The sequence below is a fragment of the Cardiocondyla obscurior genome, linkage group LG22, assembly GCF_019399895.1.
Source record: "Cardiocondyla obscurior isolate alpha-2009 linkage group LG22, Cobs3.1, whole genome shotgun sequence".
In the NCBI taxonomy this organism is placed as follows: Eukaryota; Metazoa; Arthropoda; class Insecta; order Hymenoptera; family Formicidae; genus Cardiocondyla; species Cardiocondyla obscurior.
The window spans coordinates 748,074-765,237 of NC_091885.1; the positions used below are offsets into that span (position 1 = coordinate 748,074).

Consider the following 17,164-nt stretch of genomic DNA (forward strand, 5'->3'; position numbering starts at 1 on the left):
CAGCATTTATTAACAATTAATACACATAAAGGACTTTTTAAATGTCAATACATGATGTACGGTATATCTTCGGGACCTGGGTACTTTCAAAAATTAATAGAAAATACTTTAGCAAATATCAATGGAGTAGCCGTAGTAGCTGATGATGTCATAGTCACAGGTGATACCAATGACCAACACTTAGAAAACTTAGACAATGTTTTAACACGTCTAGAAGAAAGCGGACTAAAAGAACGTTTAAATAAATGTCAATTTTTAAAATCTGAAGTTAATTACCTTGGATATAAATTAGCAAATAACGAAATTAGTATTGACGAAAGTAAACATAACGCGATAGCAGATATGAAAACGCCGGCCAATCATAAAGAATTACAATTATTATTAGGGAAAATTAATTATTACGGTAGATTGATTAAAAATCGTACTGACATATTAACACCATTATATGATTGCAACAATTCATCTGAATTTAAATAGACTCAGAAATGTCAAGAAGCATTTGATAAAATTAAAAGAGAATTAAAACAAATAGTAGTAAATTACGACTCTTCGCTACCCTTAATTTTAACATATGATGCGTCACCATACGGATTAAGTGCTTTTTTAAGTCAACCATACCCCGGAATAGAAAAACCAGTAGCATTTGCGTCGGCGCGTTTAACAAAATCGCAAGAAAATTATTCGCAAATAGATCGAGAAGCAGCAGCTATCATTTTTGGAGTTACAAAATTTTATGATTATTTATATGCTCGCGAATTTATATTACACAGTGATAATAAACCTTTGTGTCGAATTTTATCCCCAGAAAAAGAGATACCGAAAATGGCAGCTTCTAGATTACAAAACTGGTCATACTTTTTAAGTGCTTTTAATTATAAGATTGAAAATATTAATACAAAAGATAATATAATAGCGGATACTCTTTCACGATTACCTAGTAAAACGGGAAACCAAAGTGAAGTTTTAAAAACAGAAAAACAATATACTTACTTACATTATGTTATGCAAAACAATGTTGCTTGCTTAGATTATAAGTTAGTAGCGAGAGAAACCTCAAAAGACAAGAAATTATCACTTATCAAGAGAATGGTGATAAACGGATGGCCAGAGCATAAATTAAAAAATTGGCCAGAAGAATTAAAACCTTACGCATTAAGAAAAGACGAAATAACAATAAAAAAAGAATGTCTAATGTGGGGACAACGTGTGATTATCCCATTAAAATTAAGAGAACAAATTATCAAAAATTTACACGACAGTCATTTCGGAATTGTTCGTATGAAGTCAATGGCAAGATCGGTGGTGTGGTGGCCAGATATCGATAAGCAACTAGAAGACAAAGCAAAATATTGCAAATATTGTGTTGCAGTAAATGACACTCCAAAAAGAATGATTCTTTCTCCTTGGCCATACCCCAACCAACCTTGGCATCAAATTCATGCTGATTTCGCAGGACCGTATCTTGGACATACGTATTTAATAATTTTAGATGCATATAGCAAATGGCCTGAAATATATATTGTTAAAAACATGACGGCGACACACACTATCCAAATTTTTAAGAAAATTTTTGTTAAGCATGGTTTACCACACCATATTGTAACAGACTCTGGAACACAATTCATTAGCGACGAGTGTAAAACATATTTTCGAAAATTAGGAATTAAACAAACGTTTGCCGCTCCAAAACACCCAGCGACAAATGGTGCTGCTGAAGGATTCATAAAAACATTTAAAAGAAAATTAAAAGCGATCATTACAAGTCATCAAGACACAGTACAAAATGCAATTCATAAGTTTTTATTTCAATATAGAACATCAAAACATACTACCACAAACGAAACACCAGCAAAACTATTATACAAACGTGAATTACGTACACCCTTACAGTTATTAAGTCCGGACAGCAAAAAGATAATTGAATATAAACAAGAAAATCAAATAACAAATTTTCAAAGCAACAAAAAAAACAATTTCAAACTGGAGACATAGTCATAGCAAAGAATTTTCGAAAATATCACCCTAAAATGTCAAAAGCTCGCATTATAAAAATAATATCGCCAAGAAGTTGCATTATAAAATTTTCAGATGGAGAAGAACAACACAAACAACATTTTGATCAAATAAAACACTGGCGCCACGAACCTTACATTAAGAAAAATTAGTCTAACAATGTTAATAATAAAAACCAAACTTGTATAATAAATAATAGTAACAAAGGATTACGTCGGTCCACCCGTGAAAGAAAACTCGTTCCGCGCTATATTATAAAACCTTAATGTTAAAACCTCCGTGTAGGGGAAGGATGTAGTATATGTAGTATATGTAGAACGGTTAGTAGTTATTATGTAGAGCCTTACTAATGTAGCACGGTTAATAGTAATATTAATCAGTGCATTGTAAGCAAAGTGAATAAAAGTCAGTCGTCGTTTAACAATCTCAATGATCACAACGTTCCCTTCCTAATGAATATAATACATATTATAAACGGATGAAACTTTATTCACTCCTAATGAAATTTTAAACTCTAAAAATTTTATTCAATGGCAGCGTCATAATCCACGTGCTGTGCGCCAGGGCGGATTCCAATTTAGGTGGCAATTAAATGTGTGGGCGTGAGTAATAGGCAACAGAGTTGTAAGTATTATCATAACATAAAAATTTGTTTAATTAAAATTAATATGTGATTCGTAATATTTTGATTTATAATGTTTAGATCAGTCCATACTTTCTTCCACCGCGACTAAATGGAGAACTCTACAGTCAATTTCTCGAGAACGAATTACCGGTTCTTCTAAAAGACGTACCTTTAGAAATTCAGCGTCAATTGATTTACCAACAGGACGAGGCGCCGCCACACTTTAGTCGTCGCGCGCGACAAATGTTAGATTTTAATTTTCCTAATAGATGGAGGGGGCGGGGGAGGAGTCCTATCTCTTGACCAGCACGTTCCCCGGACATGAACGTGCTGGATTATTTTGTTTGGGGCCACGTTAAAGCCCACATAGAAAATGTGCGTGATCGTACCGTTGAGGAGGTTCGCGATGCAATTGTAGCGGCCTTTGGTACGATTACGTCCGACATGGCACATAGGGCAACGCAACAAATTGTTTGGAGAGCGGAACAATGTTTGCAAAGACAAGGGAAACACTTTGAACAATTGTTGCATTGAACTTGTGCCGGTGGATTAGGCCTATCGGGGATACCACCAAAAAAAAAACGCGCTGAACTATCTATCTCAATAGGTAGTGAGGAAACGATAGCGTTTGCACATTAAATAAAAAATTAATTATAAATTCAGAACTTTGCCTTGTCCGCGGGTTTTCGTTCGCTTCTCCTCACGCGTCGCATCGTGTTGCTTGCTCGTTGTCGCGTCGTCTCGCTCGCGCGTTGTCGCATCGTGTCGCTCGCACGTCGTCGCATCGTCTTGCTCGCGTGATGTCCTTAGCCACGCCTCGCGTATCGCTGCACCGCTCGCTCGCGCGTCGTCGCATCGTCTCGCTCTCGGTTGAATATAATTGTTGATATCTCGTAAATAAACGTTCAAAATAAAAAATGGTATGGAATTTTCATACTTGTATTCAAAACATCTTTCTATTCATACCGGGTTAATAAGTTGTAACAAAACACCCTGTATATTATAAATTAAATTGTAAGAATTATTTAATAATTTAATACTTTTATTCTAATCCAAATCAATGTATCAAACGCGTACACATTTAATTTTAATTTTTGTAACTCTAATTTTAATCTCGCTATTTAAATTAAATTGTAATCAAATCTTAATATTGTGGCTGAAAGCCACGACGATAACTTCAGACCCCGCGCCGCGACCACCACCGTTCGCCCGAATTAATCGCGCGGTCCCGTCCACGATTAAATTAAGCGCGGGCCGACCAGCCGCCCGCGGCGAGTAGCGCGGACCTTCACAACGAGCGACATGGGCCGCCCAACCGCCCACACCGCGCACCGCCACCCGACCGCTCGGGAGTGGGGGCCCCCACTCCCGGGCCCACGGGTATATAAGCTGCCTCGAGCGCAGACGAGGCACCTTGTTCCGCGCTGAGGAGCACCCCAGCATCCGATCCTCCAGGTCTTGGGCGCTCCCAAGACTTCCTCGACCGGGCTCACCCGGCTTCCGAAACCGACTTCGCTCTTGACGACTCGGGCGCTCCCGAGCCTTCCTTCGACCGGGCGCTCCCGGCCATCCTCGACACCGACATCTCCGAGACTCGGGCGCTCCCGAGCCTTCCCTTGACCGGGCGCTCCCGGCCATCCTCGACACCGACATCTCCGAGACTCGGGCGCTCCCGAGCCTTCCCTTGACCGGGCGCTCCCGGCCATCCTCGACACCGACCTCTCCGAGACTCGGGCGCTCCCGGCCATCCTCGACACCGACCTCTCCGAGACTCGGGCGCTCCCGACTCTCTCTCTCGCTTCTTCGCGCCAACACGGCCCCGGCGTTCCGACGCACGGTTGAATTAAGTCGCGGCGCCGCCGACTCGCGAACGCGAAACCTGTGCGTCCGACACGGCCCTCACGGCCTGGTTTGTAATCCGCGCCGCTGACTCGCGAACGCGAAACCTGTGCGCCCGACACGGCCCTCACGGCCTGGTTTGTAATCCGCGCCGCCGACTCGCGAACGCGAAATTTGTGCGTCCGACACGGCCCTCACGGCCTGGCTTGTAATCCGCGCCGTCGACTCGCGAACGCGAAACCTGTGCGCCCGACACGGCTCTCACGGCCTGGTTTGTAATCCGCGTCGCCGACTCGCGAACGCGGAGCCTGTGCGTCCGACACGGCCCGCACGGCCTAGTTTGTAATCCGCGCCGCCGACTCGCGAACGCGAAACCTGTGCGTCCGATCCGGCCCTCACGGCCTGGTTTGTAATCCGCGCCGCCGACTCGCGAACGCGAAGCCCGTGCGTCCGACACGGCCCGAGCGGCCCGTCCTGTAACCCGCGAAGACCTGTATAACCGACACGGCCTGTTACCTAGGATGAGTCCCGAAGCGACCCGCACTAGCGTTCCCTGGGAATCCAGCTCACGGCAGATAGCCGTTTTTCGTGACAATTTATTCTTGAGTTTATTTCTGTATATATCTTCCTTTGTTAGATTAAGTGTATTATTTCGACTAAATATTCTTTCTTACTTTTATTAATAAATTCTTTATTTTTTGACTAACCCAAGTCTCGGTTTTCTTTATACTCGTACCCTGGTTTCCGACGAGCTCTCCGGACCGGAAATTACCGTGTTACAATATTTAATTCAGTTTTTTTTATTTTATTTTATTAGGAATAAATTTAAGTAATTTTAAATGTAAACTCATGTTTTGTTTATTAAAGACCTGGCTTCTGCGTTCAGTTGTTAAGACAATCACACTCGGATCAGTCCCGGTGAATAAGATTATCATTCTTCACCAGAAGAAAATAACAAATACGCGCACTGTTCTCGGAAAATCTTTTTTTTTTAATAAAAACTTCTCGCCTAAACAGGGCACTCTTTCTGCGTGCCTATAATTTCGGTCGGTACGATCATTCATACTCCTCTCCGATTTTCTGTACCAGCTCCAAGCCCTTTCTTTGGCTGTCCATGGTTTCCTTTCGTTATTCTAAACTATCTGAGGTTGACGAAACATAAGTATTAAAAGTTTTTTTTTAATTATATCATTGTATTAAAAAGTTCATTGGAAATATTGTATCTTATACAACATTTTAATTGAAAACTATATTTTAAAATATATTGTTAAGTTTAATATAAATTATTAACAAATTGTACCATAACCGGTGTACGGAATCTGTCCTTCGGGAACCGTCGGGGTGGGAGGAAACTTTTTGGAAGGCGGAAAGGTTAACAAACACTTGTTACATCGTAAGTGTGCTGTGGGGTCCGTACTCTGGATGGATTGTAATGCGGGCATATAAAAAGATGTTTTTTATTGATAATTGTCGTAGCACAGTTTTATTATTTCCTTTCCTTTTAATTACATCAGTTGACGCCACGCGGTTTAATATCGAATAACGAATACCCGTTGGGCCGCGGTCGCCCGCTAATATGCCCTGCTGTTACTAAACCAAAATTCTTAGCACTCAGCCATTCGCAGGTAGCAACCGAGAATGTTCGAGAAGCGTCGCGTCCCGGCCGGAAATGCCGGGTTACCGCGATCGGCGCTATTCTACCGATCTTGCTGATTTTTTCGCGCGTGCGAGACTTCAGCGTTGTTCTCGAGCCTTTTGTTACTAGGAGCTCGGGATACAATACACTTACACTTTTACACTTGTCCACTTATTTCTATTAACCCATTCAACTCCACTACTGTATACTTATTCGCTACGACTCCTCGTCTCAGCAACGTATTTCGATACGCGGCACGCGATGTATCTCACATTGTTTGTAATTTATCTAATCAGACTTACCACGCGGACAACGACTCACGTGTATTTAAACGTGACGCTGATTTTTCTGCGTCAGAAGGTTGCATGGCTGTAACACAATTATTCGGCAATTTCGGCAATAAGGTTTTGCAACCGTCCTTATTTCTAATTATTCCAATTTTTATTGGTCATGACATTTGTCACTCTAAGTTGTTTGTTGATGCAGCCTCACCTGATGTCCGTTAAGAGATCTTATGCAAAATTCTACATTATTTAATTGTCTTATTTGAGTTACATCAAAATTAATAAAAATGGTTCAACTTGACCGAGTCAAGCTTTTGTATGCTACTATAATCTTTATGCATTTTATCATTTTATAGACAACTACAAGTTAACATTAGTTTTTTTTAATTAAGTGTTTTATTGGATGAGTGTGTATACTTGGCTTTTACTTTTACATTTTATTTGTTAGAATGTAAACTTTTTTTTTACCTCTTCTGTAATCTCGGTATATTGAATTACGCTTGCCAATTGATGAATTACTTTATTATTTTTGTTAGCCTAAAACATAGAATTTTGTTAAACTATAATTACACATACAGGGTGTCCCAAACAATGTGTCACTCCCAAAAACTATGGGTACAAAATTGAAATCTAAGACAAAAAGTCAAATGCAATTTTTAAAAATTCTCAATAGTTTTCGAGAAAAAAATTAAAATATATAAAATGTATAAACGTAAGAGTGACAAGGAAGCTGCGCGTGAGTGAGCGCGACAGGCGAATGACTAGAAATGGCACCGTCGTCTGTCGCGCTCACTCACGCGCAACTTCCTTGTCACTCTTACGTCTATACATTTTATATATTTTAATTTTTTTCTCGAAAACTATTGAGAATTTTTAAAAATTGCATTTGACTTTTCGTCTTAGATTTCAATTTTCTACCCATAGTTTTTGGGAGCGACACATTGTTTGGGACACCCTGTATATTGGTGGATTATATTATATTTGCAATTTTACCTTAACCGTAATACTGTCACAAATGTAATTTATAATATACATTTTAAATAAAAATACGAAAACCCATAAGCCTAGATTAATCAAGTGAAATAATTCTGAATATATTTCTTTTGAATGCTTTCGTATTAGATTCAAACAGAAATAATAACACAATGCTGTTAAATATAAAAAATAAGAAGCCATTTCAAAAGTTATTTGTGTTCCAAATATTAAATTTAGTTCTCGAGCAAGATGACATAATTCCAAATGAAGATGCCTACCGAAACATATTGTGATAAGAAAAGGCAAATATTATTATACAGAGTGTCCCAGACCAAACCGTCATATTTTAATGGTAGGTGGGTCTCTTAAAGACAAGTAAAAAAGTCCCGTATCTTTCTACATTTTTTGAGATAATAAGCGAGGTATAAACGTTTAAAAATCGAACATTTTACTACCGATTTTGTAGAGGCGAAAATAATGGGATTGTTGAGAAATTTAGAGAAATATGTAGAGAAAAAAGATTTAGAAGTAAATGTAGAAAAAACAAAGGTTGTAAAATGCAAGAAATGAGGGGAAAGACCGAAAAAATCAATGTGGAAATGGAAAGAGAAAGAATTAGAAAAAGTAAGAAGGTATAAGTATTTAGGATATATAGTTACGGCAAACGGAGATCAGAGAGAGCAGGTGAAGGACAGGGTAAGTAAGGGAGCACCAATAGTGGGACAGGTATGGAGTATTGGGAAAAGAAAACTCGGAAAAGATTGGAGAAAAAGAATGTGTTTGTTTGACAAATTGGTTTGGACAATGATGAGCTATGGTATTGAAATAGGGGGGGGGGGTGGAAGGAAAGAGAGGAAATAGAAATAATATATGACAAATATTTGAAATAGAATTTGGGGTAAAGAGGTTTATCCCAGGATATATGATAAAGGAAGAGATGCAAAGGGATAAACTAAAAAATAAGGCATGTGTAACGGTGCACCCAGGAAATGCACCGTTCCGGCCAGAACAACGGCCGGCCGCCGGCAAAACTCCGCTGGCGGGGACCCGGGGCGCGGTGCGCCCCGAACTTTTATATTATATTTACCGAATAGGCGATAGCACGCGCTACGCTACCGTCTCGCGGCTAAGTCCCCGCACGGGCTTAGCCGAATTCCCCCGAACGCCGCCGAACGCGCCGACGACGGCGAGGACCGCTGTTTCGCGATCGCGCCGTAACGAGATCCTCGGCGCCACGGCAGGATCATCCGTACCCCCGCTGAGCCCCGCAAGCCCGGCGCCCTCGTTTTTTCTGTATAAAACCGCGATGCCGGAGCTCAGCGGGACCGTCCTCGATCCGCTCGCTTGCGAGCAGCATCTCCGACAACCTAGAGCCGATCCGGGGGTAGAACGCTCTCTGTCTCCACCAGGTGATCCTGGGGCTCGTTCCTAACCTTGTGCTCACGACTTCCAACGCACCGGCACGGTCAGCTCGAGGGGTAGAGCGAACTCTGCCTCCTCCGAGTCATCTCGGACCTCGACCACCGGGCGCGTGGAATCACCGAACACACAAATTAACGCTTCCTATCGCACCGTCGCCGACCACGGGGTAGAGAGATCTCTGTCTCGCCCGAATGCTCTCGGGTACGCGACGCCAAGCCGGTGCCTCACCTCCCTTCTCCGCAAACCGTCAGCGATACCGCGAACTATCTAAGCTTTTCGGCGAAAACGCGCAAACACCTGCGATCTATTCCCGCGTCAGCATACCGCATTCGCACGTGCTGCCGAACGGCACGTGCCCGTAGGATCTTTCGCGCGTCGCGGACACGCCGGCACCGCGTGCTTCGCTCACAATTGTCGAACGCCTCAACCGCCGCTCGCGCGGCCGTCTCACACTTCGTGTACACATTGTAAATACGCGTTATTTTCTTGGTCATTTTAATAAACCTTTTTTTTTTACATTTAATATACCAGTCTCGCTGCATTTTCGGACCCTATCTATTCGAATCCCGGAATACCGACGAGCGCACGGGCGCATCCCGCATCGAGCCGACGATTCGGTATACGCGAAAGCAGGGTCGTTACACATGTATAAGGACATGGAAATATAAACGAGGGCTAAGGGAGGAAAAAGACGGGAAGTTGGCAAGAAAATGTTGGGAAGATTTGAGGAAAAGGGTAGAAAAGGAATAATCGGAAGGAAAATGGAAAACAGAAAAAAGGGAATAATACAAAAATTTAGGGTGGTTTTTGAGAGAAATAAAAGAAAAGAAGGAATGAGGAGAAATAAAAAGGGAAGTGGTGGAAAAAGAAAAGAGTATGTAAAAAAAAGAAAGATAAAAGAAAATAAGAAAATCAAGATTTAATGAAGTATGCGGTAAGGGTAAAAGAAAAAGGGATTCTGGGATATTTAACAATGAATTGGAAAGAAGAAAGGTGGTTTTTAAGTGCTTAATGAAGCTTAGTGCAAATTCTAATTTTAATGCTTTTTATTCAGCATCACGTCGTATTAATACAGTCAGTAGCCACGTTATAATACACAGATCGCCTGAACGTCACAATCGGAGTTTCTCGTCGTTAAAATTGCGGTAATCTTTTCACAATTTGGAGAAGCAGTTTCTTGCGAGCTCGATGCTACTCTTTTTCGAACTGAACTGTCTCGTACCTTGAGGCCGCTCGCTTGGCCTGTCTATATTTACAACGTGAATATTTTGACACGTGCATAGCGCGTGACAATTTTCTATATATACTATACATACCGCCCACCAATTAATGTTAATTAATTATTATATTCCTTCGGTTTTTTTGTCATTAATTGGTAGTTTACATATTTTGGTTACATTGCGCTTGAGAATTCCGCTTGCAGTCTTAATGGTTACTACTCGGACCTTATCGTTGGTGCCCTTATGCGTTTCTAATATCCTACCTAACTTCCATTTTAACGGTGGAGCGTTACTATCCTAAATCAGAACGATGTCATTCGTGGTTATATTAGGCTTCTCTGCCGTCCACTTCGTTCGGCCCTGTAGTGACGTTAAATATTCGGCGCTCCACCGTTGCCAAAAGTGTTGGACAGTCTGCTACCGATCGAGTCCGTTCGTTGGAAGATCCATCACGTCTACGTCCGGAAGAGACGTTAATGCGCCGCTCACCAAAAAATGTCCCGGCGTTAATGGTTGTAAATCTGTGGCAGATGACGGTAATTGACATGTCGGTCGCGAGTTCAGGCAAACCTCGATCTGAGTCAACACGGTAGTTAACTCCTCGAACGTTACAAGAGTTTCCCCTATGACGAGTTTTAAATAAAACTTGCACGACTTAACTCCCGCCTCCCACAATCCTCCCATGTGAGGCGACGACGGAGGTATGAACGACCACTCGATGTCGTTTGGAGTAAAAAAATCGTTTGTCAATTTCTCCTCTTCTTCCCTGAGCATCTGACTCAACCGATAAAGCTCATTTTTTGCACCGACAAAATTTGTCGCATTATCGCAATACATACGCCGCGGACATCCCCGACGCCCGACAAAGCGCCTGAGCGCAGCGACAAAGGCCGTGGCACTCATTGTCAGATCGCTGACCGCATCTAGATGAATGGCCCTTGTCGCGAAACATATAAATAAGGCGATATATGATTTCATAGTTTTTCTGCCGCGGCCTCGGTTTACCAATGTTATGATCGGCCTGGCGAAATACACCCCGGATACGACAAACGGACGCGCGGGGTTTACCCGACCCGCGGGCAATTTTCCCATAATTTGTGACGCGGCTCTGGAAGCATTCCGGAAACATTTCGTGCATCCGTGTATCGTTTTTCTTGCAATCGATCTTCCGTTAATCGGCCAATACTTCTGTCGGACCGCGTACAACAACGATTGCGGGCCCGTGTGTAATAAGTTAACGTGCATTTTTTCAAGCAACAATCGCGTAAATTTGCTGTTACTCGGCAGTATTATTTGATGTTTCTTCTCGAACGCCAATCGCAAGCGGTGGATCCTTCCGCCCACCCTGAGAATTCCTCTTTTATCCACGAAAGAGTGAAGTGATGACAATTTATTACTCAACGGGATGCGTCCCCTTCCTGACGATATCATCGATGACACGCCCGGAAAATAATAGTTCTGCACGGATGCGATCAACGATAAATGCGCGCTTCGAATCTCGTCTATTGACAAATACCCGAAAATGCGATCCCCTTTTTCGGCTCTACAGTTCTTTCCGAATCAAACCATCCACGAAAAAATACGCTTGATCCTCGACAAAGACAAGTGCCTATTGAGCAATATATGCGGGATGTCTTCGGAATTGCCAACGCTCGCAAAAACACGCGCATTCGAGGCTTGCTCTGCCTGTATTGTTTCTTCATCCGCATCGGTCCCCGGCGCCGACCTCGAAACTTGTTTTGCGCATTCAAACGAGCGCGATAACCATTCGGGGCCCTCCCACCAAATCGTGCTTCGTTCTAGGGTGTCCACGTTGACGCCCCTAGAAATTAAATCGGCGGGATTATCTGTGCCGTCTACGTGGTGCCAATGTCGAGAAGACAGCATTGACTGCACCTCCGCGGTCCGGTTCGACACGAATGTCTTTTGGCGCGACGCATCGCCCGCTATCCACGATAGTACTTTGTAGCGTCGCTCCACGCATATATTTCGTTTATATTTAATTTGATGGCCTTTCTTACATTTTGTGTTAGTCGTGCGAGCACCACGGCTCCGCACAACTCTAATCTTGGTAACGTAATCGTGTTACTTTTTACCGGCGCTACTCGGGATTTCGAGCAGACGAGATGCGCTCTCGCTCTGCCGCTCGCGTCGACCGCTTGCAAATAAATACATACTCCATATGCTTTCATGGATGCGTCGCAAAACGCGTGTAAATTAATATGCACAATTTCGGAGCCCTGAATTACTCGTCGCGGTATTTTAATGACGGTAACCCTTTGCAAATCTTCCGAATAAGCCTCCCACGCCTCGCAAAGATCGCCCGACAACGGATCGTCCCATCCCTGCTTTGACAGCCACGTTCTTTGCATGATTAACTTTGCTCGAGTTAAAATGGGTCCGACTAATTTCAGTGGATCAAACAGTCGGGAAATTGCTGATAGAATTCCACGCTTTGTATTTATTAATTTTTTCATAGGCTCGATTGAAAACTGGAAGGTATCTGATTTCGGCTGCCAAGTCAATCCTAACACCTTCGTCGCGCCTGAATCAATCTCTACCGCGGCCAATTCTTCGGCACGCTCGCCGGTGCTAACCCCGTCCACGCAACTTCTACAATTTGACTGCCACTTATGTGTTTCGAATCCACCACGCCGTAATAATTTCCTTATCTGCAATACTAAATTCCTTGCGTCCCGCTCATTTTCGGCACCGGTGATAATATCGTCTACATATAAATCGGACAGTAGAACGCTCGCCGCTCGCGGGAATCGCTGCGCCTCGTCCTCCGCCAAACGCCGAACGCTACGGATAGCTAAGTACGGCGCGCTCGATTGACCGTACGTCACAGTATTCAATCGATATTCCTCGACTAGATCCCGCGCATCGAATCGCCACAATATCCCTTGATAATCGCGGTCGTCAGGATGCAACTGAACTTGTCGGTACATTTTTTGTAAATCTGCTGTTATCGCTACAACAGGCAATCGAAACCGCAAAATGATATTTATTAAACTGTCCTGAAGAGTCGCGCCTATCATTAAAGTGTCGTTTAATGAGACGCCCGATGACGTTTTCGCCGAAGCGTCAAAAACTAGGCGCAACTTGGTTGTAGAGCTGGCCTCACGCATTACGCCGTGGTGAGGCAGATATACGGCGCCTGAACTACTCGCGTTCTCAGTAATTTGAGTCATGTGTTTTAATTCGATGTACTCACGCATAAATTCCGAATATAAGTCATGTAATTTCGGTTTCCTTTTAAATTTGGTTTCTAAATATCGCAGGCGTCTCATCGTGACTCCCTTGGATTGTCCGAGCTGACTCTTGTTATCACGGAATGGTAATCTAACCACGAATCTTCCGAATATGTCTCGATACGTGGTGGTAGCATACTTAATTTCACATTTCTGTTCCCCGTGCAATAATTTCTCGGTATTATCGGCATATTCCTCTATCCTCCAGAATTCTTGCAATGTTTTTTCTAGAGACGCGTTAGTTGTTGCCAAACACATATAAGTGTTTACCACTCGCGACTCGACCGCACGAACCGCGGCATGCGACGGTACCGGGCCCGATACTACCCATCCAAATTTCGTATTCTGGAAGACAGGTAAATCATCGCCGAGATCGATATTTCTCGTTTCTAAAAGTTTCATGAACAACTCTCCACCGATCAACGCGTCGATCTTTCCCGGTTCTTTAAAATGCGGATCCGCTAATTGAATATGTTCGGGTATGGTCAGCACGGACGCTCCGACAGTTGTAGATGGCAAGAAATTTGTTATTTTCGGAACAACTAAGCAATACACGTCAATCTCAAATTCCGATATTCGCGATTTCATACTCAATCTACAGCCGCGGTTTACATCGCAGTTCATATTATTTAAACCGCTTATTAATTCGCTAGTGTTCTCCAGCCGCACACCTAAAAATTTACTCGCTGCTTTCGAAATAAAATTTACCTCGCTCGCGCTATCAAGCAACACGCGTATCACCCTATCTTGCCCGCATGATTTTACAATTACAATCGTCGTTACCATTAGAACTTGCCGTCGCAATGCTCCGGCTCTGCTGGGCTTGCCCGATTCCGATGCTCCGGCCCAGGTACCCTTGATGGAGCACAGTACTGCGCTGCTCTTCGCGCTCCCGGAAAGAGCCTCTCGCGCCTCCGTCCTTGCCGCTGCATCCGAATCTCGGTCATGTTTATGGCATAATAGTGTGTTGTGCCGCTTCCCGCATTCCCTGCACGAACCGGCCCTGCAATTCTTTACAAAATGATCGCTTCTAAAACAGTTGAGGCAAAGTCTTAATTTTTTCAGTTCTTCGATTCTTCTCTCAGTTAGCATGGCCAGGAACTTTTTGCATATATACATCAAATGATCTCCTTGACATAGATAACATCTGCCTTCTTGTGTTGTAGTTGACATTACCGTTCTACTAGGCTTAGGCGGGCGCGACTTGTTTTGGTTGCCTCTTTCCTTGGCTTCACTTTTCGCTCGATCACCGATCTCGTTTCCCATATTCGCTCGTCTTAATAATTGGCTATGCCCGTGCAAAAAATCTAACATCGTTTCCGTGTTCATCTCTTCCATTGCCTCGATATGCTTTTCCCACGATCTTCTGGTGGCTCCGTCAAGATTTTTCTCAATCAAATGTATTATTAATGCTCTCCATGATGCGGTAGAAAGCTTCATTCCTTGCAATACCCGAAGGTGTTTTTGCACATGATCTACCAACGCCTGTATTGCGTCGGCGGACTCGCGTTTCACTTGTGGCAACTTGAAGAGACACTGTATATGCCGTTTTTGTATTTCTTAATTATCGTCGTATCGTTTTATTAAAATTTTCCAGGCAATGGTATAATTTTCGTCAAAAATCTTGATTGATTCAATCGTTTTTGCCGCCTGACCGGTTAACGAACCAACCAGATATTGATACTTTTAGACATTAGTTAATTCACTTTCGTGGATTAACGTTCTAAACGTCTCGTAGTAGCGCTTCCATTCCTCCGGCTCACCATCAAAAGTCGGCAATTTGACCGTTGGTAATTTAACCTGTGCTTCTCGAACGGACGCGCTTGATCGCGTGCTCATTCTCTCCAGCAATTGTGCCTGCTGCTCCATCACTTGTTCTATCGCACTGCTGTCGCCATTTTCGACAGGGCGTTCCATCAATTTTTGAATTAAATCGTTTTGTTGAGCTAATATATGTTGCAAGATCGCATCGTTACTAGTGGCTTGACCGGTGAACGTACTCGGTTCAGCCGGGGCGATATTCTTGGCTAAATTCATCAATTCGGCTCTCATATTGCAATATTTTTCGTCAAACTCGCTTTCTTCCGATTTGTTTGATGCTTCGAATTCTTCTTCGGTTATTGCCTTTGTTAATTCTCGATAATTTTCTTGGAACTTGCAGTGTATGCCGTCCAAGATCTCAAGTCGAGTCAAGATTTCCGCGTGGCTCACCTGCACTAGATCAGCCTTTGCGTTTGTAATAAAGATGCTGATGCTAGTCATACGGCCCTTAAATGCGCGATTTCTTCTTTTGAAATAATCGAGACTCATGATCGTTCGTTAACTTTCAAAAACACTAGCAATATACCGACTGTTTGTTGTGTTTCTTACCCGGTCACGCGACGAAAAAGTACCGTCTATACTAAATTTAAATTTATCGTTGTGACGTCCCTTGTCCCTTTGCACTTTGAATATGTTTACTCGTGACGACTAACCGATCACCGGACGCGTGCCTTCATATCCGGCTTGAAGGACCATTTATGTTAAGTGCTCAATGAAGCTTAGTGCAAATTCTAATTTTAATGCTCTTTATTTAGCATCGCGTCGTATTAATACAGTTGTGGCCTTAAGCCACTAAGCCTAAACGACGTTCAGACCCCGCGCCGCGACCACCACCGTTCGCCCAAGATTTCGCGCGGTTACCGAGCATTTTCGAATTAACGCGGGCCGACCAACCGCCCGCGGCGTGTAGCGCGGACCGCCGTAGCTGGTGACACGGGCCGACCGGCCGCCCGTACCGCGCACCGCCACAGACTGCTCGGAAGAGGGGTTTCTCCCACTCTCGGGCCATCGGATATATAAGCCGGTCCGAACGCAAGAGAAGTACCTTTTCCTCGCTGGAGAGCACTCCAGCAACCGATCCTCCAGGACTTGGGCGCTCCCAAGCCTTCTTCAACCGGGCTCACCCGGCCTTCGACACCGTTGCCTCCAGGACTCGGGCGCTCCCGAGCCTGTCCTCGACCGGGCTCACCCGGCCTTCAAAGAAACAATCTCCTAGACTCGGGCGCTCCCGAGCTTTTTCTCTACCAGACTGCCTCCGACTCCGCATTTCGTGTACGACTCCGCGCACACCGCCCCGCTGACTCGCGACCGCGTCCATGCGACACGGCCTAATGCCCCCCCCCCTTTGTACCCCGCGCTACCGACTCGCGACCGCGCACCTATGTCCGTGCGACACGGCCTAAACGGCCCACCTTGTACACCGCGCTGCCGACTCGCGACTGCGTATTTCTGCCCATGCGGCGCGGCCTGGTCGACCCACTTTGTATATATGCGACTAGTAGGGTAGCGGACTACTATTGCAAATCGACTCTTCGAGTAGACTGATCGGTTCTTAACTTTCTGTACTATTGACGTTAATTTACTTTTCTTTTGTATCATAGTATTAATTCTGTTCCCTTATTTATCTTGTGTTATTATCCTTGATTCCATAATAAATTACTTTATTTGGTACATTAATCACGTCTCGCTCTTTTGACTCGTACCCCGGTTCCCGACGAGCATTCCACCGAGAAAATTACCGCGTTACACAGTCAGTAGCCACGTTATAATACACAGATCGCCTGGACGTTACAATCGGAGTTTCTCGTCGTTATAATTGCGGTAATCCTTTTACAATTCGGAGAAGCGGTTTCTTGCGAGCTCGATGCTACTCCTTTTTGAACTGAACTGTCTCGTATCTTGAGGCCGCTCGCTTGGCCTGTCTATATTTACAACGTAAATATTTTGACACGTGCATACCGCGTGACAATTTTCTATATACAGGGTGTCTCAGACATAACGAAGGATACTGGGAGAATAGATAGAATTGATTGAGACAAGTAGAAAAGTCCTGTACCATTTTGCAAAATTCTCAA

General features: G+C 43.8%; 1 protein-coding gene across 1 annotated transcript; it reads right to left on the reverse strand.

Moving 5' to 3' along the window:
• Nucleotides 1-1,992: 1,992 nt before the first annotated feature.
• Nucleotides 1,993-15,530, reverse strand: LOC139110900 (uncharacterized). The gene is made up of 6 exons (XM_070670863.1): nt 14,961-15,530; nt 12,036-14,804; nt 10,504-10,788; nt 10,192-10,311; nt 6,866-6,934; nt 1,993-2,022 (listed from the first exon to the last, which is right to left on the reverse strand). Exons 1-6 carry the CDS (start codon nt 15,528-15,530, stop codon nt 1,993-1,995), a joined length of 3,843 nt encoding a protein of 1,280 aa, XP_070526964.1.
• Between the last annotated feature and the right edge of the window lie 1,634 nt (nt 15,531-17,164).

What these genes read in the sequence shown, in the direction of transcription:
- LOC139110900 (XM_070670863.1), bottom strand. Translation starts at nt 15,530, where the DNA reads ATGACTAGCATCAGCATCTTTATTACAAACGCAAAGGCTGATCTAGTG. An exon ending in ACGAAAGTGAATTAACTAAT is followed by an intron (nt 14,805 to 14,960) that starts GTCTAAAAGTAT and finishes CGGCATATACAG; the next exon opens with TGTCTCTTCAAGTTGCCACA. An exon ending in TAACGCCGGGACATTTTTTG is followed by an intron (nt 10,312 to 10,503) that starts GTGAGCGGCGCA and finishes GTTCTGATTTAG; the next exon opens with GATAGTAACGCTCCACCGTT.